Genomic DNA, 22349 nt, shown 5'->3' on the forward strand with positions numbered 1-22349 from the left:
GTTTATTCGACTCGTCCGTTCCCATGACGAGCCCCAAATAAAGACAGCAAAAACGCGGTGCAATTTTCGAACATTAACTCGCGAGCGATGCAACACTTGTAGCACGTATCACAGTTTGCTAACAAGAAACAAATTGCAAACTGCGGCACCGGCAAAGATAGATAATTCCCAGCCTCTCCACTTTTACGCTTTCTCGCGACGTTCTAGTGCCTGCCAGCGCCAATAGGGCTCACTGTCATGGTAGATCTCGAGAGGCACGCCCAAATATTTTACGGGAGTGGTTAACCGCCTTTTATTTTGAAACACACCGGGAGTGAAGCACCAGCAACCATGCCAAAAATCCAGACATTTCTCCAAATTCACCGCGCTTCCACTAACTGCGCAAAAACGTTTTACTATGTCCACAACTTCAACTATGCTTTCTTGATTTGTGCAAAACGCGGCGATATCATCCGCGTAAGCTAAAATACGTACTTCCGATGCAAAAAGATTAAACCCCCTGATACTATTTTTTCTAATTACGCTCAGATAAAGTGATTCTATATAAATGAAAAAAAGAAGGGGTGAAAGAGAACACCCTTGGCGTACGAAACGCTCTACTTTGATACGCTTTCCAACCGAATTATTCACTATAAGACTGGTCGTACAACCACTGTACGATATCCGCACACCTCCGCGAATCGAATTTACATCGTCTGAAACAGATAAAAGAACGTCATGCGGTACACGGTCGAATGTTTTTTTTTAAGGTTTCTGATTATGGCGGAAGTAGAGCTTAAAGGGGCACTGACACATCAAAATCATACTTTTTTTTATTATCCGAAACGATTGAAAATGATGCCGGGACATTGCCCTCAAGTTTCGAAACTTGGGAATTCAGTATTTGTGAATTAAAAAAATAATTTCCAAATGCCGAATTTGAAGTTCCCGCGTGATCTGCGCCAGTGCAGTGAGTCAAATTTTGCGGTCTCCTGCGACTCGACTTTCTTTGGGACCTCCGTCGTTGCCACAGCAACCCGAGGCGAGGAGGAGGTGAGCAGGCGGGATAGAAGCCGGCGCGGGAAAAAATCCGGTTTCTTCCCCGTCCAGAGCCGTACTGTCCCCGTCTCGCCGTTAGCGCCGCCAAGTTTTCCGAGGCGGGATACAAATCCAGGAAGCGACATCACACCGAAATCCGATTTTTGGTATTTCAAAAAGAGGGGCCGTAGTGCGCTCGCAATTGCGTTAAAAAACATGTTTTACGATTGCTGTTATTAAATGTTATAGAAATGTCGCCTACAAAGCTTCTAAATTTCCTGATTTTTGACGTCACCAATCGAAAGAAGCAAGGAGGTTAGCGCGGGAAATTTAAACGCCAAAAATAAAAAGGCGCGCGCGCGCTCGGGTAAATTTTTTTTCGCGATGCGGTTTTTTTGCGTGTATATGACTACAACTTGCATCGTTTTAGACAATAAAAAATAATACGACCTTTGGGGTGTCAGTGCCCCTTTAGACTGAAGACTCAAAGACAGAGAATATATTCATTATTATTTTTATTTTGTCATACAGTCCGTCAATCAATCTTGGAAGCTCCTGCTCTCACTTCGAGGTGGACACTTAACTTCCTTAGTGTTTAGTAGTCGTACCTTCAATTTCGCTTTCCATTCAATGAGTATTGTTTTCACCTCATCCGTGCATTCCTATGCAAAAGAAGGAATTCACGACGCGGTTGCTTAATACTGCTAAGGCCAAACGCAATGTAGTAGCTGTATACATTTTGTGAACATCTGCTGTAATTGTAATAAAAGTGTAAATTTTAGTATGAAAACTTGCATGATAATAGCTCCCGCAAGAAAGGTAATTTTATTATGTTTTTTCTGCAACCTAGAAATATATCGGTTCCTTGTTCACGTAGAAACTTCAGGGGATGATGTCTTCACTTTCAACCTTCACCAACGAATACTTCTTATACTCTAAAACATTATATAAATATTGCAGTAGTTTTTTATACAATATATTACAAACAATACTGTAACAGATACAATTACTAATGCTTCTAATATTTCTATACGTAAAAGGACTTATATTTTAATGAGTGCATCTTAAAAAAATTGTTACTGCTTGAAATGCCTCTCAAGCTTTGCAAAAGACACAATAATTGGCAAACTCTGTAGAGAGTAAAAAGGGAAGAGGATAACGCAAGAAAATGTGCAGTGTGAAGAACATTTCACGTGTGGTTCAGCTTAGTAAAGGGAAGAACAAACAAAATGAATATTCTTGAAGGAGCATGGCAAGTTGTGAGGTATTAAATGGGAACAACAAGTACAGCTCGAAATATGTGCACTTCTGCACACAAAAACTGTTTTCGATGAGAATAACTTTTTTTGTTTACTGGCAGGATTAAAATTGGGCACATAAAAGTCTTTGTAAAGGTTGTTAACTTTCGAATTAAATAGCTTTTGTAAAATTTCGTTTTAAGTTTAAAGGGCCCCTGAAAAAAAAAAAAGTATTTTAACAGTCTGGTTGTGACACGCGTGCCAAAAAATACATTTTGCGCGAAAAGAGTTTTAATGCAATATTGACGGTGAGAGATTTATTTGAACTTCTGTGCGCGAAGTCTATGATGTCACGGGTCATTCCGGAACGACCATCTCGGTCGAGAAGGCGAAGCCGCTCCACCTCTCTTCCACGCGCCGTAGAGAGAAAACAAGTGGAAAGGAGGTGACTGCAAACTAAATCACGTCCCGCGCCAATTTTTTTTTCGGGTAAAATTACTTTTTCGCCGCGCGTGCCCTATTAGACTGTTAAAAAAAAAAAAACATTTGGTTTTTTTCTTTTCAGGGGCCCTTTAGGCTTATTAATTTTTATGGTTTGGTTTTCAAGGATCAGGGCAGTTATGAGAAGGAACATCGCAATCAACCTTTTATTTTTTATATCTGATTTAGAACTCGGTCAAAATGCGTAGAAAACAGCAGACGATGCGGGAACTTATTGGACTGCTCGGCGATAGTCGAAGGTAGTGTAGGATGATTCCTGCGTCAGTTCATTCAATGATGGTCCGGGCTATGATTTTGATATTTTTGTTAAAAGTGTATATGAAAGCCATATTCTTGCTAGGAACATTCAGCTATATACGAGCGCCGTAACAATTTTTTTCGCTGAGATATAAAATAGAGAATCTCGAGGCGTGGAATTTGAGAAGATTTCACGATGCTACTTTGCACAGTCGTCATTTTCTCATCCAAGCTTTCACGTCCGCAAAACTTTTTTAATACATTTCACAAGGAAAGGAAGAAGAAGGCGAGCTAGGGATGCCACGTCTGAGGCGAGCTCCATCTTTTTAGCAGGGTGTCGAACCGAAAACCGGATCACAACCTTTATTTTTGACTCAACCGGTACAAAACTGAAACCGAAATCGAACGCTTCATATGGAACCCGAACCGGAACGAAACCCTTATCTGATGTGGCGGTTACCGGTTCAAAGAAAGTGGTTCAGGGCCAATTGTGTCAATATTTGGCTAATGAGAAAAGTTAGGGAGCATTTCTTTCTTATATTGCTAAGATCCTACATACTGTCAGATATTTTTACATTTCTTTTTTATTGCATACGTAATAAAAAATACATCACCATCAAAAGCAGAGACACAAAGAGACAGCGTGGTCAGCGAGCTCGTTCAATTCCCTCCTCTACTTAGGCATCTGAAGAGCTTCAACTTCACTTTGTTTCTTGGATTGACCCTGGCGGCGCGGCAGCGGCAGCGGCGATTTCAAAGCACCGCTTGGCCGCTTGGCTACGAAATGTCCAAGTGTCGGAGCGGATTCCACCACTCTAGGCACGGAGGCCTACGCGTCCGCGAATGTTTGACCTCAAAATAGACCGTAGTTGCAGTCGATGAGCCATTTAACCAATCGAGCACCGAGAGCGCACCAGGTGACCTTCCCCTTGAGTGCAGCGACACGCTGAAGGAAGCTGGGACAAGTACCGCGCTGGCATCGGCAGTATAGTTTATAGAGTCGCTTGTGGTCCATTTCAATGAAAAACAATCTTTTCAACGTGTTCAAAATTTAACCTTGCAAAAAAAAAAAAGAAAACCAAGGGTCGTTGGAGGCAACGTTACTCGGCGATGATTCTCCGACGCGACGCGCCTTGGTAGGTGGCCGGGGGGAGGCAAGGGTGAGGAGAAAATATTCCTTTGTACATTTTATATTGTAGGTTTGTCAGACTATCAAGACCAGCATACCGTCCGTTCAACCCAAAGCCTTAGTTCAACCTTTTTCTCAATTTTGTGCGAAGCCCCCTTTCATCGTCATCAACTGAGCATTCGAGAACTTCATTTGCTGCGGTGGCATTACCGGAACTTTGTTCGGTGGCTGACAGTTTCAAATGTGAGTACTGTTATATAATATTATCACGGAGTTAACGTTAACAATACATTCTACGTAACTGGTTCTGAGTCCCCCAGACCGGCTCATTTGCATAGAGCGTTGTTTGCGATAAAATGTCAAAGAGACTAGACAAAGTATCGCCACGAGGTCTTTAGAACTGCGTTTTTCCGCCGGAACTCGAAGGGCTATCAATATCTAGTCACATTTCATTACACGAGCGAAATATTTTACCCGTGCCAAAACAAAGGTGCTTGGTCTAAATAATTTAAAATTCGTTTAAATAAGACGCAAATGTTTTTTTTTTTTTTTTTTTTTAACATGGTTTATGTCGTCTCCGCACGGGCGGCCTCGTAAACTTCGGCCATTCGCAAGCAGCAGACTCCCGGCGATTTCTGCCCAACTTGCTGCGTCTTTCAAACCGTTTTGTGACAAGCACCTCGCGGACGGGTGTCACGAGTTTGAACGATTTTCTATGGCTTTATTTTCCATTTTCGCGAGCCAACCTCTTGGCTATTGAGAGATGTCTGTTTCGCGTGCGAAGAAGCCACCGACACCCTCTGGAGAGGATTTGGGGAGGAATGCCCATTTGAGACCGGGCACCTCAGGGTCATTGCAATTTTTGGTGCCTTTTAATGTGTCGCTATTTTTAGAGACTAACAGCTTCCGCACGTGCTTTTTTTTTTTTTTTCGTTGGGAAGTTAGTGAGTAGAACAATTTTTGTAGGACACGGTTGGTGGCTTCCCCGTAAGGCAAGGTCGAAACCACGTTTGTCAGTATGTGAGCCTCTGGCTAACCTAAGCGAACGTTTTGGGGCGCGAGTTGAGAGTGGCCGAGATGGCCGGTGAGCCGCTCGACCAGCGTGCGATTTTCACAGCCCAGCACGTGCGTGTTCGTCGCTTTGGAAAGCAAGCAAAGCACGCGCTATACGCACGAACACTAAAAATTAAGATGGAACCGGCCACAAGCTTTTTTTTTTTTTTTCGAAAGGTCTACAGATTCATCCCGAAATTACGCCGCCTTCTGGCAGAGTTTGAAATACTGCACAACTGCGTGTGCGAAAGATACAATAAAAATGGAAAGCCGATCGCTTATATATAGCTCACTTAAGAACAGTTCTATACGAGTAATAGTCTTGCCACATTATTGGTGTATTTTGTGTTTTCACTGTGCAGGGTTTAGGGTGCCTCGATGTGCGCTTGTTTCAAGCTGAAGACATCCTTTGTAGTAGCTGTGCCGACGGCGCGTGCTAATTCTAACATATAAGTGAACGGTGCAAACCAAAGTGGCGCCAAAGCACTATTAAAAGCTAGGTGCTCACGTCGAGGAATGCAACTGCGCGTGCCAGCGCGTGCATTCTACGAAAACTTAAAAAAAAATTATGGGGACCGAAATGGCCGAGATGTCATCACTCTAACAACGCACGTGAGTGTGTGTGCATGCAGGCACTGCATTGTAAAGGCACTCTAGACGGGTCTATTGCAAGTATCTCGTGCTCGGAAAAGGCTGCAGGAACTGCCCGGTCAAGAACCAAAGTCAGAGTTAGGAACCGGTTGGAACCGGTTCGCGCTACTAAAACTGGTTACCGGAGTGATATTCTGTGCGCTACTCCAAACCGGAACCGAACCGGAACAAAATACAATGCTACAGAACCCGAACCCGAACCGAACCGAAATAATTACCGGTTCGACACCCTGCTTTTTAGATCAAAAACTCTGGCGTGATCGCACCGACGGCACTGATGACGATGCCGGAGCGGACGTGCCCCGCATGGGATTTGTGAACAACCAAGACTCCGCGGCGCCATCGCAACGACGCGCCGCAGCTGCCTGATGCCGGTCACCGAGGACCCACAAGGCAGCACCCAGGGCGGGTCAACCACCCCACCGATGCACCGGGTAAGCTCCTTTCAGGGCATGAAAGTAGTTGAAGTAGAGGACACATATATTACACCAAAATAGGTAACTAAAGAAGCGGGATGGCTTGACAGCTACCGCAACAGGAATCGTAAAGCCCTCGCGGAGCTAGGCCTAAAAGCAGAAAAAAACGAGCAAAACAGCTGGCGCAGTGCGTACCAGGATAGCTAGGTTCGACACTGTACACGTTCCTTTTAAAAGTACACGGAAGTGATGTCTTCACGTCTGATTGGTTGGAAGCAAGAGTGACACAATTTCCCTAGAAAAATGGGGGCGGAGTCGGCTACCGTGACAACATATTGACGTTTCGTTTTGTACTGAGTACGTTTCAAAAGGTACCTGCTCCTGAGTAGGTGTCTTTCGTTAGTCATATTTTCCAAACCGCGTCGTCGTCGGTCGATTATGCCACTTTTCAACTAATTGAGTTATTGGTTTCGCCGGGAAGACGAACCCGGCGCTTGCTTCACCGGCAGACTGTGCGTAGGTGTGTTGGTGAAGGGGTGACGGAGGGGTAGGGGTTTTCGCAGGACCAATAAAGAGGTTTTCCACCACCACCACCACTTACCGGCAGCACCACGCAGCATTCGAGCTCCCGGAGGATTGCAAGCGTGCGACGCAGTGCCGGCAGCGCGAGATAACGTTGGCGCGAGGAACCGGAGGTGAAGAGACTGCGAAACGAAGCTCGTGGACGTTCACGACTGTGGAGCTTCAAGTGTTGTACACTTTGTTTCTGCGACACGCAGTGCTTCCAAAGTTTGAAGGCCAGCGACGAGCACGTAGCGCGGGACTGAAGACAGTCGGCGTCTCTGTCCGCGTCGCGTCCGTCGCTAGCGTGCGTCGTGTCGGGGTCCGGCGCGGCTGGCTCCGCTTCCCCGAGACGCCGAGCGAGGGGTACGACGTGGAGACGGAACTCAGGCCGCTTGGTAGGATATTCGGCGACATCGGATGCGTGAACGAAACGACGATCGCCATTGTCGGCCCGTCCAAGAACGATCCCACCGCCACGAAGGCGGTTCACTGTGCCGCAAGTATTTCTACGCCCTCAACGTGACGGTGGTAAGTACATACGCTCGTATTACGTACTCAAAATCAGTTCCATGTGTGTCAAAAAGAATACAGCGTAACGCCGGTACGGTGTCGATATGCCATTTTATAAATGAGAGGTGCTGGCGTGTGTGCTCCGCCAGGGGCGGACGTAGGTATTTCTAGAGGGAGGGGGGGGGGGGGGGGGGGGGGGGTCAGGTTTTTGGTCAGCGTATCATGTTTAACCTCCCCCCCCCCCCCCACCCCCACATCACTCCCACTCCCACCCCCACCCCCGTTTCCAGGCCCTAAATTTTGACACATGCAGTATTCAAGAGTGGGGTCAGGTCATCCGGACTACCCCCTCTGAATCCGCCCCTGTGCTCCGACTGCACGAGCGTGTGTTCTAAATAGTATGTCGTGACTTTTAAAACGTGCATCTTTCCGCCCTCCACATTATGTTTGTTTGAAAGAAGTAGTTTCTTGTCATCATATCTTGCGCCTATGAGGGTGTGTTGCAGCCACCTCGGTGGCTCCGAGGCGAGAGCGCCGGCCTCCGGATCCCCATGTGGCGGGTTCGAATCCCTGCCGAGGTGCCCGCAATCTGACGGAGGCTTATTGTGGAGAAGGCGCCGTGTAACCGAGCTTTCGGTTGCACGTCAAAAGATCCCCGGGTGGTCGAAATTAATCCTCAGTCCTCCGCTGGGGCGTGCCAGATGCCCGTCGTTGGTTTGGCACGTAAAACCCCCAAATTTGGCTTTTGAAGGTGTGTTGCAATCATGTTAATAGTGTCAAAAGAACTTGGAAGGTTCTGGGATTGAGACTGCTTTGTGAACCATGAGTGGAACATTCAGGTAAATTCATGTCGGTATCTCTATCATACTTCCAGATGCGTCACGCAGAATGCTGGGTAAGATGCATGGAGCCACGGCGCCCTGGGTCGGTGCACGACTCCTTTGTGTAATGCTTCTCTTGGCTCTGCGGCAACATCAAGCAAGGGCAGCTGGTAGACGACGACAAGCTCCTCCTCGGTGAGCATGCTCGATTCATTCCTTTTGCATACGGTAGCTGTGTACCGCTTGAAAACCACAGTACCACAGAAAATGTGCTGTACCAAACATTAACAACTGTGCAGGCCCTGTGTCTATACCTCTGGCACGTCTTTGTAAATACTATCCGAAGGAGCGTAGTACCAGGAAAACACAAAGTTGCAATCAGCTCTTTTCACTGCTTTCTTGCCGTCAATTTTAAAAAGAACAGATTATAATAGATTCCGTCCTCTAAACGTGCAGGCGACAACGGCTACGGCTTCGAGTCTTGGTTCATCACCCCTGTCCCTGGGATCCACGTGACCTCCATTGCTTGCTGCCGGTCTCGTAAGGCACATTCCTCGGTCAGGCCCGTTGTGGAGCGCTGCAGTGGGCTTTTGAAGAACAGATTCTCGTGTCTACAAATCTACAAAGGCACCGGACTCTGCCTTACCATCCATCAATAGCCACCACCACCATTATAACGGCACGTGCAGTGCTGGACAACGCCTGCCTTGCATTGAGTGAGCCAAAACCGGAGACAGGTTCCGACCCTGAAAAGTGAGAGTTTGGGTCTGAGCCGAGCTCGGAGGGGTCAGCGTCTGATGGCGAGAGGCTGACTTCTGCCAACCTTCCGGTCGGCCTCTCGGACAAGCCTCTGAGGCAACGCCTTGACGCCCGGTTCGAGACCTGCTGCAGCCATGCCCCTGCGCAGCGCCACACACGCCAGGATTGCAATCCCACCCATGAGGGACGCCGCCGGCATCAAAGAGTCTGTCGCCACGACGGTGGTCTCGCCCCAAAGGACGCCGTCGGGGAGTCCCTACTGCCCTCGCCACGGTGATGCCCAGCACGGACGCCACCGGCGACGGGGAGCCGCTCACCAACACGACTGCGGTCCCGACCACCAAGGACCCGTCTGTTCCCTTGCCGTCAGTGAAGCCCTCCCCGTGAAAGCCGTCAAGTGCACACTTCACTCCCTGCTTCGCAGTCATGGCCGTCCATAAGCTATACAGTGTCTTCAGCTCCAACACCTTTCACAGTTCATCGCACAGCCACCATGGCTAGAGCCAGCTTGAACTTGAACTAGCAACTTCATGATGACGGGGCGTAGAAAACCGTCTGGACCTCTACTAAGTTTATGACGCCTTCCAATTTGCGGGCAATCCATTGCCAGTTTCTTCGAAAAAAATTTGAGACATTGGACATCAATCAGCACTGCGTTACTTTCGTTAACTTTTTTTGAGAATCGGTGCAATATAAGATTGCTTCTGCGGGAGCGGTTTTCTAAGTCGTAATTTCTTGAAATGAGCCCACCTACCACATCAGTGAGTGATTTAATCCAGTGAACAAATTAACACCAGGTGCACCATAGTCACCAGAAGTACTAGGCAAAGACTCAAGAGCAGTCACTCGTGACTCGAGAGCATCAAATCGGGAGTTCACTGATAGGTGAAATAACTTGATCTCGGCAATATCTTGAGCCAGTTTTTTTCTGACCTGCGATCAATTAAGCAAACGTGTTACAACCGTGGGCTGGTCACCAACAACTGCATAGTCGCCATCACTATCACTACCGTCTGCAGCCGTCGAGTGCTCTGTGTTGGAATTGCGTCTAGATCGGGTGTTGGGCCCCGGGTTAGCTTGGCTATTCTTGTTCATTTTATTCGGTCCAGGGTTGGTCTCGACATCCCCGCTCAAGAGAAGGCTACTCAAGCAATGTACTAGCTCAGAGTAAACGTCGGCGAAACAAAGAAGGTGGCCGTAACCATGTGCGCAAGGAAACAGCAGCAAGAGGCGGTTAGCAGAACGGACACAATAAGCATTTTCAAGATAACAAACTTGTCTGAATACAGACAGCGACAGAGCATCGTTCCAACGCTGCCGTCACCTTGCCCACTGAAGGCAAAACCAGCCGGAGGACATTTTATATCTTTTTTCACTGACGTCACGGCGGTTGCTCTGTCGAATATTGGTCGATCTAGAGTGACGTCACCAAAGAGAATGACTTGCGGAATGCCGGCAAGCATGGAAGCGGACGAGCCATCGCTATCATCCACTTTGGAGATTTTGCAGTCGGCGCGCATGCAAGCCGGGTCGATCACGTACTGACTGGGAGCCGACGGGGCAGGGATGGCCGACGTGGCATGGAAGCGAAGTCCCGCAGCGTTGTCGAACTCGGGATCGGCAAATCAGGCGAGGAACTGCGTGGAAAACAGACAGCGATTGAGCATCGTTCCAGCGCTGCTCTCACCTTGCCCACTCATGAACACTTCCACCCTCCTGCAGGAACTGGAGCCATTGAACGAAAAGCGCATGAGGCCTTCTTAGAACCGTGAGCTTCAACGAAGCCTGATAGGTGACACAAGAATCGCCTTACCACTCAAGGCAGTGATGTTCCACTTTGATTTTCCGGAAAATTGGACAGTAATCTTCCGAACCGAAGTGCAGAGTGTTCATTGGAAAAATACTCAAGTGTGTCTCCCCACATGTGTGGCTACGACCACGCAAGGCACGCAAAGCTTTGCCGTTGTCAGCGAGGACAATACATGACACAGCTCACACGCTCTTCTAGTCACAAAGGTCATAGAAGAGTATGTTGTTGAACATTGCCCAGTCTTTTCTGAAATATTTTTTTTTTTTTTGTATCAGACGGAGTGGCGGCGCATTTCAAGAATCGCTTCCAATTGACCGAATAGTCTCGGAAGCCGTACTCTTTGGCAAGATGAATCTTTTCGGCCACTGGACACGAAAAAAGCGCATTTGATAAAGTAGGTGCGATTCTCAAGCACCACGCCACGCTCACGAACTTGTGATCTTCGCTCAACTCAACGATTGGCACCGCTATAGACTTGGTGGAAGTGCTGCGTGAAAAAGTAACAAATGTCTGCATGTTCCATCTGTCTGCGGAACGGGTTCGAGTTTCGTGCGGTGAAGCAAGCAGAGTGGACCACCGTAAATCTTGCGAGAAGAATCCAGGCATCTCATCTGTTTAAGCCGTCATATACCGAGGGGCCGGATGTATACATGGCCACTTGCGCGACTGAGACTGTTAATTGCTTATGTATGCATAGTTAGCGAATTTGCAGAGTGGGACCGTTTTGTTTTTGTGAATAGTAAGCTAAGTAAGGGTATTCCAGCTCAAAGTCCCTTTTCGCTTCAGTTACAATTACTCCTTTTGAAAAAAATAATTTGAAAAATATAAAATACATGCCACAACTAACGCTCAAAATGTTTGGTGCACTGCGGCAAAGCCGCTATGACGAAGACGTCGGCTCGCTCCGAGTGAAGGTTTGTCGTAGTTTTTCCCGTTTGGAGGTCATATGTTACTCAATGTTTGCGATCCCAAGTCAGTGAAGTCACCGCAAAGTGCCAAGGGGAATTTAAAAAAAAATAAAAGTTTTTCTTTTTTTTAATGTCGACGCCCAATTTTGCCATATTTTGAGAAATCAGCAGCGCACATTTCCGCGTTAATAACAAGAAGACCATTAAGGTGAGCATACTATCTCACCCCTCGCACGTACTTAATTGGCAGTAACACCGTTGAAAATGTCTCATCCTTCAAATATCTTGGCGTTCATCTCTCATTGGACTTAACGTGGAATCTTCACAGTGAACACATCGCTAACAAGGCGTCGCGAACTCTTGGCTTTCTAAAACGAACACTGTTCCAAGCAAGCTCAGACACAAAACTTCTCGCCTACACTGCCCTTGCCAGATCTCAACTTGTGTATTCATTTTATTCATTCATTCATTTATTTCCACCTTAAAGGCCCAGTCAGGGCATTACATCAATCATTTGGCACCCTCATCAAATATATCTGGCAGATAAGATTGAACATAGCCAAAACAAAGCTGCTAGATTTATAGCTTGCTACTACTCCGGATTTACAAGTGTAGGCAGTTTAAAAATTCGACTTAACTTGTCACATCTTCATACAAGAATACACCCTCGCACACTTATCATTTATTTATAAACTTTACTACAGTCCCTCGCCTTTCAGGGACTCTTTCCTACTACCGTCTCACCATATATCGTCCCGCTTAGATCATCTTTACAAAATTAACCCCATATTTGCATGAACCAACATGCTTAAAAACTCTCCACTACTCCTCGCTTTATCGGACTGGAATAGCCTCCCCAGAGAAATTGCCTTCCTCAGTGACCATCAGTCCTTTGCCTCTGCTCTAAACATGTTAAACCTTGGTTAGTCTTGTGTACCTGCAATATTTGTTGTTGTCAGTGTCTTTTTTCTGATGTACGTGTTTTATTGTGCACCATTCTTTTTTATATTATATGTCTGAAGGCCAAAATTGCGCCAAATGCTTTGTACCTTTATTTTTTTATCTTTATTTCTTCTTGATGCCACAATTGGTTCAGTTGCACCAATCTTTGTATCACGTTCCCCTTACGTAACGTCTGGAAGAACCTTTAGGGTTAAAATAAAGAAGTAAATAAATTTGTAAAGATAATTTAAAGACGCGCATTTTGATATGTTTTGTGAAGTATTATAAAAAATAGTTTATTTGCAAAAGATTTTTTTAATATCTTTAAAGCGCGTTTTTATGTCATGTACAATTTTTTGTGGGCATAGAAATATTTTATTAGTGCTTTTAATTTGTGCATGTGTTGTGAAATTAACTTTTGTGAAATGTATTGTAATGCTTTTATTTAAGCGTGTTTCTTGACCCCAGGTGTTTTCTGTTTGTTCTCGACGTGACGCCTTGTTCCTCCTCTGACTCCCGTCACAATTTCCCCCCTCCAAAAAAAGTAACTACTTCTTATTCTTATTTTAGGTAGAGCTGACGTCGTAGCGAGCAAGGCGGTTCCTATGTACCACAAACATGCGGGAACGGGTCTTGTGTCTCACACGGTACACCACATCGCTAAGACGCGCGACAACATTGAATGGCTTTTGCCACTTTCTTTGAAGTTTCGGTGAAGTCCTCGTTTTCTTAGTGGATTATACAGCCACACTTTCTCACGCGATTCAAAAGTCTCTTGCATGCTAGGCTCATCATAGCGTGCCTTCATGCACTGGATGCCGATAGACGAGCGTCTTCCGACGAAGTCGGGGGTCTGTTCAAGACGTGTCATCAAGTCATTAATGTACGACTCCGATTGAGAGGGACGATCTGGCGGTCTTGAGAAGGCGAGGTCGCATGGCATACGAATTTCCCACCCAAAGAGAATCATAGCAGGTGTATACCCGGTGACTTCGTGGACAGCTGTTCTGTAGGAGGACAGAAATAAAAAAACAAAGTCGTCTCAGTCGCCTTGGTGGCTGTTATGAAACATAGCCAAATGCTGCACCATGGTGCAATTGAAGCGCTCCACGAGTCAATTGGACTGAAGATGCAGTAGCGTTGTTCCGGTTTTGGTTATGTTAAATTGTTGACAAGCATCTTAACATACTTAAGACTCAAAATTCCGCCCTTGGTCGAAATTCAGCGACAAGGGTGCGCCGTATCGGAATATCCAGTGAGTCACCAGAGCATCCGACACAACAGGGGCAGTCTGATCAGGATTGGGTATGGCTTCTGGCCATTTCGAGAAGTAGTCCACAATAACGAATAGGTGCCGGTTTCCAGTTTTTGATCGTGGTAACGTACAAAAAACGTCGATGGCGATATGTTCAAATGGTGCTCCAGTGATGCATTCTTGCAATGGGGCGGGCGCTTTCTTGTGTGGGCCCTTACGCGAAGCGCACATGTCCCGTTGCCGGCACCATAACCTAACGTGATTATGGTACCGCAACCAGTAGAAGCACTCACGTATCTTCCGAAGAGTGCGATTCACACCAAAAGGGTCTCCTTCAGGACTGCTGTGAAGCTGTATGAAGACCTGGGCGCGGAATTTGGGAGGTGCCACTAGCTGCCACACTACTCGGTCACCAGTAGCTGACTCTTAACGTCGATGCAGAAGTTCGTTCCGAAATTCGAGCGTGTCTCACTGGTACGTGGTGGTCGGTGACCGTTTCGCTTCCATTAGATACCTAGGCCGACAGCAAGGTCGCGAAACTGGGCTTCTTAAATCTTTTGAGGCGACCACATGTTGTTAGAAATGGCTACCTGGCAGAACGTGTCTGTCGGGGTCACGGTGTAAGATACACTCTTTAGGTGAGGACACGGCGGGGCTGAACGCGGGGCGCGAGGAATCAGATAGCGTTCGTTCGACGGGCACCCGAAAGGCTGCATTATTCCGCGGCCACCGTGCCCGTGGCTGACAGAGTCGCCGGCGGCCAAACGGCGAAACTGTGTGAGAGCGAAAAAAATTATCTCGTTGCCATGACACCCCGGTACACCGTGGTTTTCTGCACGAGCGACAACCTCGCTGGAGCTCGGCGCGCGTGGAGCATGAGGCGGCACGAGCCGTCTTTGCCGTGCCCACGGTTCGACGAGTCATCTGCTGGCGCCACTTGAAACCATAGTGAGAGAGAGAAAGAGTGAGAGTGAAAAGCGAACTTTATCTGCACTGCGCGAGGAGCGCGCTATCCTCACCTGAAGAGGATTATCTTACACCGTGGTCGGGGTCGAATTACGGCTGACCATGCTCAAGCACTGTCGACAGGAGCCCTTACTACATGGTCGTCTGGAGAAAGCGTCAGCGTTGCTGTTGATGTGATCCGGCACGATGTCTGATATCAAAGTTGTACTGTTCAAGTTCTTCCAGCCAGCGAGCCACTTGTCCTTCTGGCACCTTGAAATCAAGCAACCATGTCAAAGCGTCGCGTTCTGTACGAATAATGAGTTTTCTGCCGCACAAGTAGTGATTGAAGTGAGAAAGCGCACTGACTATAGCAAGACGCTCGCGTCTTGTGGTGCAACGGTTAAGCTCTGGTTTTGTGAAGGCTTTGCGGTAGTACCCGATGACTCGCTCGTGGCCCTCTTGTTGGTGGGATAGAATGCCACCGGCCGCAGCGTTGCCTGCATCTGTATTAAGAATGAATAAGGCGCCATATCTTGGGTGAGCTAGTGCAGGGGGCCTCGAAGGAGTCTTGACATTCGGTGGACCAGTTGAACACCTCGGACTTCTCAGTCAGCGCATAACGCGGTTTAGCGACTCGTGAAGAACCAGGAACAAATCGCCGGTAGTAAGTCGCCAAGCCAAGAAAGCTCAGGACGTCAACACCTGATGTCGGGGTCGGCCAGTCGGTTATGACACATAACTTCGTTTGGTCAGGAGAAACTTCATTGACTGAAATGCCTTGTTCTAGGTAGTAAGTTTCCTCAGCAAATAGAGTGAATTTATAGGAGTTAGTTTCAGGTTTGCGTCCTGAATTCGTTGGAAGACCAGCTCAAGATTTGTCAAGTGTTCGGTGAACGTCTTTCCACGGACCACAATATTTTCTAAATAAACAAGGCGCGCGGACCAGGTCAGTCCCTGAAGCACCTTCTCCATCAGACGTTGGAACGTTGCGGGTGCATTACACACCCCGAATGACATGACTGTCAATTGGTAGAGTACACAGCTGTGTAGAAGGCTGTTTTTTCTCTGTCAGGTGAATGTCCTAGAACCTTCTAGTAGCCGCACTTCAGGTCGAGAGTCGAGAACCAGGTGGAACCCTCGAGTGCGTCTAAGATGCAGTATGTCCGTGGTAGCGGAAGGGCATCCTTCTTTGTGACATCATTCAGCTTTTTGTAATCTAGGCAAAATCGGGTCGATCCATCCTTTTTTTACCAGGGTGATCCGCGAGGACCAGGGTCCATAGGCTGGCTCAATGACACCTTGAGTGAGCATTTCTTGAACAAGGTAATTTACGTGCGAGCGCTTTGCCAGCGGCACCCTGCGAGGTGGCTGTCTGGAATGGGTGCAGCATCATCGGTAATGATGCGGTGTGCGGTCAGATTTGTTTTTCCTAAGTTGGTGTCGCTAATGCTGAAGTGAATGCCGTCGAAAAACGAGATAGAAAGTTTTTTAGAAGGACAGCGTCGTCCTCTTGAAGGTTAGAAGCAGTACTCTCGCATAGCGGAATAAGATGGGCACCGAGGTGAACAGAACACGAGCCTAGCAAGGTAGCAAGTGTAGTTTCCTTGCATAGAGCAACTTTTGGTTGAGAACATTTACTTACAAGAGAGTTTGTTTTGCTGTGGCCTTCTTGTTGGAAACTCAAGCAAGTCATTGTCGGGGGGTGGGTGCCGACTGATGCATAGGTTGTCCATCTTGTCCACTTGCGAGCGACCTCCACTTCTAATGCATACATGTGAGCGGCCCGAAATGCGCGGGGGTGGAAAAGACGCACCGCATTTCGGATCTCTGCAGATGCAATAGCATTAATGAACGCCGCATTCCTGACAGCATCTGCGGTGTCTTCAGAAGACCCGAGAAATGACAAGCGTGCAAGACGCTCTATGTCGTCAGCGAGCTGGGACAACGTGTCACCGGATGCTTGCCGTCGATGACGTAGCTTAGCATGATGAAGGTGACGTTGAGGCCCATTGCCGAAAACTTCTAACACCTGAACCAGCAAGGTGTACGACCCACGGGATTCTGGCGGCATGTAGGGGACCACTTGCAATGCTGGACCGCTGAGGTTATCTGCAAGTAATCCTAGTCCAGCGATTGCCTTTAGAAAGAATCTCGCACTGGGTTACGTAGGCGGACATCTGTCTGTGCCATCCAATTGCGATGGCCGCAGCTTAAGGCGTGGCGCAGACAGAGGTATAGTCGGCGCGACATGTGTAGTCGCTGATGTCGGTGGAAGATCATTTGCACTTTCCTGGGAAAGTGTTAGCTGGACCAGCGCTTGCAGGCATCAAGAAGTGCGACCAATATTCGTTCGAATAAATTCAATAGAACCTCCAAAAGGGCCGCATCTCTGTGCCTGAGCTCCTGGGCGCTTCATTGGTGGTGGGCGTCCAGCAGTTTTTCAATGGCCGATGAAGTGTCACTTCAAACGTTAGGGTCGATAGAGTCGGGAACCGGCCGGGGCACGATGGCTTCTCCGGTTCGCGGGAGCTCAAGGAAGGTCCTTGCCTGCCGGCAGAAGACGTCTTGACTGAAGATCCTACTTCTGACACCAGTTGTAAGGCTTTTATATAAGTGTGTCTCTTGCCCCAAGTTGCTCCCTGCTTGTCCCCGACGTGACGTCTTCTTACTCTTCTTACACCCGTCACAGTATTAAAAAGTTATGGTGACGTGAAAGCTTCGATGAGAAAATGACGACTGTGCAAATTAGCATCGTGAAATCTCAAGTTCCTCGCCTCGAGCTTCTCTATTTTATATCTCAGCGAAAAAAAAATTGTTACGGCGGTCATATATAGCTTAATATATTCCTCCCAAGAAAATGGTTTTATGTATAATTTTAACAAAAATGTCAAAATTATGACCCAGACCGTCATTGCATGAATTGACGTGGAATCAACCTGTAGTAGAGAAAGTGTGATAATCTGCGGGGCTTATTCTTGTGATAAAGTTAGAGATTATTAAAAGGGCGATGCAACGATTTTTGTATTTTGCGCAAATACCGCTTAGAACGGATCCTTGACGTTAATGACCTGGAAAATACCCGTTCGTTTTTCACCCCACGCAATAGAAGTCTCAGAAAAAAAATAAAAAAAAGGGCAGAGTTCACCCCCTCAACTCGCAGCCAGAGCAAGCGGCCACGTGATTTGGAGCCGATTATATGCCGCCAATGTTGATCATAGCGGCGCGTGGGGTTGGCAAGGCACAGGACACGCGCTGAGTTCCAGACATTGTTATGGCTCGGCTGTTGTCGTCATTGCAGCGATTGGACACAGGACACTACACGAATGCTTCTCGAGCTAGTAATTATCACGAGCCTAAATCGAGTGTCCGCGCCATACTCAGGTCCAATCTATGAGCAGCATTTAAAAATCGCCACTGGGCGGTACTGCTACCGCCTAGCTACGTCATCAGGTTTCGCGAAGGAGAGATTGAATGAAAACACTCGGTTTTGTCCTCGAAATTACAGCGCAACAAAGGAGTTTCTCGGTCAATGGCGTTGCGTGCAAGTATCCTTGAGTCCCACTTGTGCCAGTAAGCTCGTGTAAACTGAAAAACGTTCCAATTTAATATCGTTGCACCGCCCCTTTAAGGAGGCATTAAAGTAAATTGTTTGATCGCATTTTATGATAAAAACTCAGTCTACGCTCCCATGGAATTTTGCTTAAATGCTATAAAACTTTGCAGTACGTCTTTTTTATTTTCTTGTTTTTTTTTTGAAGGAAATCTCAAATAAAAGCCATAACGCGGTGTTTTGTCGTGTTTTAATAAAGAAGGTCATCCACGCTCGTAAATTTAGGCTTCTGGGATCATTCGGGACGTGGACTGGGTTTGCGCCATAAAACGTATCTCAAAATCTATTCTATTGCCCGTTTATGTCTGGCGGGAGGTTTGATTTTTTATATGCTGAACTGTCTTTGTCAGCTGAGGCTAAAGGCCAGTTCGGACACGTGCGTCCGACACGACCGACTTTGACAAGACCGCTTTTTGAGCCTCTTGCGAAAGCTTACGACCTGATGCCTTGCCGCAGAGCCGGTCGCAAGCCGCCACAAGAGGCTTACAAAAAGCAGGTCTTGTCTCAGTCGGTCGTGTCAAACGCAAGAGTGGGAACGGGCCTTAAGTTTCCGGGACGTGCGGCACTGGTGTTTATGTACGGAACTGTACATTGTTACGAATGACGAGGTGACGACACGACGAGTAACTGAGGAAACTGAAGCGTTTAATGGGGCGAAGTTGTGCCCAGAACAAAATAAATAAAGGTTAGCGTCGCAGGCGTCGATGGCGGCGTAACAGCAGGATCAAGCGCTGGTGCGAGACTGACTCCGGTACCGCCACGCGAAGCACCTTTTGTACCCACGTGGGTTTCTGGAACATTCGGCGTAGAACGTTCGGTGCGTAAAACATTCGTAACTCCATCAGGCAAGAAGGTTCTCGAACTTAAGCCTGTTTTACATGCAGCGACTGTGCCAAAAAAAGTCGGTGCGACCGCAGGCGCTTCGTCCCACACCTTTTACTCTACGTCGACATACATGGAAATCATGTCGGCGATAGTTTTGTTTAGTCTGTCTGCGAAAGGTACACAGTGGTACGAAGGTGGCTCGTGCTACTGAAACGAAGGATTTCTTGCGTCAGCTGAGCCATGAACGATGATCCACAATCTGTGATGAGGACTTCGGTGGCGCCGTGCTGGAGGACAATGGACTCGATGAATAACTTGGCGACTTTAACACCCGTACCTGACGAAAGGGCTTTCGTCTTGGCGTATCGTGCGAGATAATCGGTCGCGACGATTATCCATCCGTTTCCTTGCGTTGATGGTGGGAACGGTCCAAGGAAATCCATTCCGATTTGCAAAAATATGGTAGATGGCGGCACAATATACTGAAGAAGTCTTGTCGGTCTCATCGGTGGTTTCTTCCGTCGTTGGCACTGGTGGCAAGATCGGGTGTAGCGGTGGTCTGTCTTCGCTAGCTTGGGCCAGCAGTACTTTTCGCATATCCTGGCAAGAGTCCTGCTGTAGTCAAGGTGTCCCGCCGTCGGGTCATCGTGTTTTTAGATATTTCTTCTCGAAGACTAAAAGGGATCACCAACAGCCACGCCATGATGTTGTCGCTGAAGTTCTTCTTGTAGAGCACACCTTGTCGGATAGAGAAGGTTGGCAGTGTTCGTATGAAAACGCGGGGAACAGTGCTTTCTCGTCCCTCTAGGTTTTTGATGAGTGCTCGCAGTTCAGGTTCGTCTCGTTGGAGTGCTGCCATGTAGCCGAGATCCAGAGCGCCGAGGAAACACTCATCGTCGTCGTCATCGGTGCAGGCAGGACCGGCCTCGGCGGGGGCCCTTGAGAGGCAGTCGGCCTCATTGTGTTTCCGGCCGGGCTTGTACACAACAGTCATCTCGTATTCCTGCTGTCGTAGGCTCCACCTGGCGAGGCGTCCGGAAGGGTCCTTCAGATTCGCGAGCCAGCAGAACGAGTGGTGGTTCGTGACTACGCGAAAATGACTTCCATACAAATATGGGCGGAACTTTGTTATTGCCCAGACGACAGCAAGGCACTTCTTCTCAGTCGTTGAGTACTTCGTCTCTGCCTTAGACAGCGTCCGACTCGCGTATGCGATGTCTGCCCCGTATGCCCCGTCCTGCCTTTGGACTAGTACCGCGCCAAGTCCGGTGTTACTGGCGTCCGTGTGGATCTCTGTTTCAGCGAACCAGTCGAAATGGCCAAGAAACAAAGGCGTCTGAAGTCTTCGTCTGAACTCATCGAATGACCGCTGTTGTTCTTCTGTTCATTCAAACTTTATGGCGTCCTTTGTGAGGTGCCTCAGCGGTGCGGACAACTTGGCGAAGTGCCAAACAAACTGCCTGTAGTAGGCACAGTCTGAGAAATCTTATCACGGCCTTCTTGACAGACGGCGGCATAAATGCAGGTACGGCGCGAGCCTTCTCGGGGTCACGAAGGACATTTTTGTTGTTCTGTACGTGGCCAAGGAACTTTAGTTCACCAGAGGCGAACCGATACCTTGTTGGCTTCAGTGACAGGACGGTGGTCTTGATGGCTTGAAACACGTCTCGAAGTCGTCTGGGGTGTTCGTCAAAGTTCCGTGAAGATATCACCACATCGTTCAGGTGGCAGCTCCGCCATTTCAGACCTGCCAGCACGATGTCCATGACACGCTGGAAGGTGGCTGGTGCTATGCTAACCCCGAACGGCATCACTTTAAACTTGTACAGTCTCCCGGTCGCGTTCGTCGACTTCGATCAACCAGTAGCCACTCTTCAGATACATCGACGAAAAATATCGGGAGTGGCGCAGTCGGTTTAACGTATCGTCGATTCGGGGGAGCGGATAGACCACTCCTTCTTAGTCACAGCATTCTGTCGACGATAGTCCACGCATAACCTCAGGGTTCCGTCCCTCTTCTTTACAAGGACGACTGGGGACACCCAAGGACTTCTCGAGGGTTAAATGATGTCGTCGTCGAGCATTTCTTGGATTTGATTTTGGATTACCTTCCTCTCCTTTAAGGAGACTCGAAAGGCGACTGGTGGACAGCGAGCGCGTCGTCGTCAATAATGATGCGGTGCTTCGCTACAGTTGTTTGTCGCACCCTTGATGTTGTTGCGAAACACTCGCAAAATTAGCTCAGCAGGTCAAGCAGCTCGCCTCCTTCAGTGGCTGGAAGCTTCGGGGAGATATTAACTTCCAAGGGACGCGCAATCTCATGCCGCGATGAAGTCGGCTCTTCCAAAAGTGCATTGATTGCGGCTGAGTTTTCGAGTTCATCGATGTAGCCTACGGCGATACCTTTCCTAATTAACACTGAGAGTTGGGCTAGCTGGTATTTATGCATGGTGGTAAATACGCAAAAAATTGATGAGACGTTTACAATCCTCTGTAACGCCGAATTAGAGCACAGCTCTTGAGAAGGAGGAGGGGAAGGTACGGAGAGGAGGATATGCCCCTCCCCCTCATCCCTACCGTCCCCTCTCCTCTCCTGCTACCCTCCTATTTAGCGGAACATTTTTCCTAAATTTCAGCTAAATTTAGCGGGAAAATTTTCCTGCTAAATTTAGCGGGGAAAACGTTCCGCTAAATTTAACGGGGAAATTTTTCCGCTAAATTCAGCGGGGAACTATTGGCGCTAAATTTAGTGGAGAAAATTTTCCTCTAAATTTAGCGGGAAATTTTTTCCGTTAAATTTAGCCGGAATTTTTCGCGCTATACTTAGCGGGGAATTTGTTCCGCTATGCTTAGCGGAAAAAAGTTTTCGCTAAATTTAGCGGGGAACCTTTTCCGCTAAATTTAGTGAAGTTCTCCGTTATATTAAGCAGGGAATTTGTTCTGCTAAATTTAACGGGGAATTATTTCCGCTAAATTTAATCGGGAAAATTATCCATAATGCAACGCGCGGTGACGTCAAGAGTGACGTCACACGTGATCATCGTGACGTCATTATGAGAAACGTTCCAAAATGCAACGCGCGGTTACGCCGACACCGACGCCTCTCAAGCCGGAAACGGGCGCCAAAGAGCTGCGCTCTAAAAAACCAGAGACAG

General features: G+C 47.8%; 1 protein-coding gene across 1 annotated transcript in view; it reads right to left on the reverse strand.

Annotated features, from left to right (window-relative positions):
- Positions 1–1556: 1556 nt before the first annotated feature.
- The window catches only part of LOC120837646, a 53378-nt gene continuing 32585 nt past the window's right edge, over positions 1557–22349 (reverse strand). Inside the window, exon 4 of the mRNA XM_040207153.1 lies at positions 1557–1679. Coding sequence (XP_040063087.1) covers positions 1557–1679 — 123 coding nt within the window. The remainder of the gene's footprint in view (positions 1680–22349) is intronic.

Source organism: Ixodes scapularis, unplaced genomic scaffold (genome assembly GCF_016920785.2).
Source record: "Ixodes scapularis isolate PalLabHiFi unplaced genomic scaffold, ASM1692078v2 PGA_scaffold8__174_contigs__length_109621045, whole genome shotgun sequence".
In the NCBI taxonomy this organism is placed as follows: Eukaryota; Metazoa; Arthropoda; class Arachnida; order Ixodida; family Ixodidae; genus Ixodes; species Ixodes scapularis.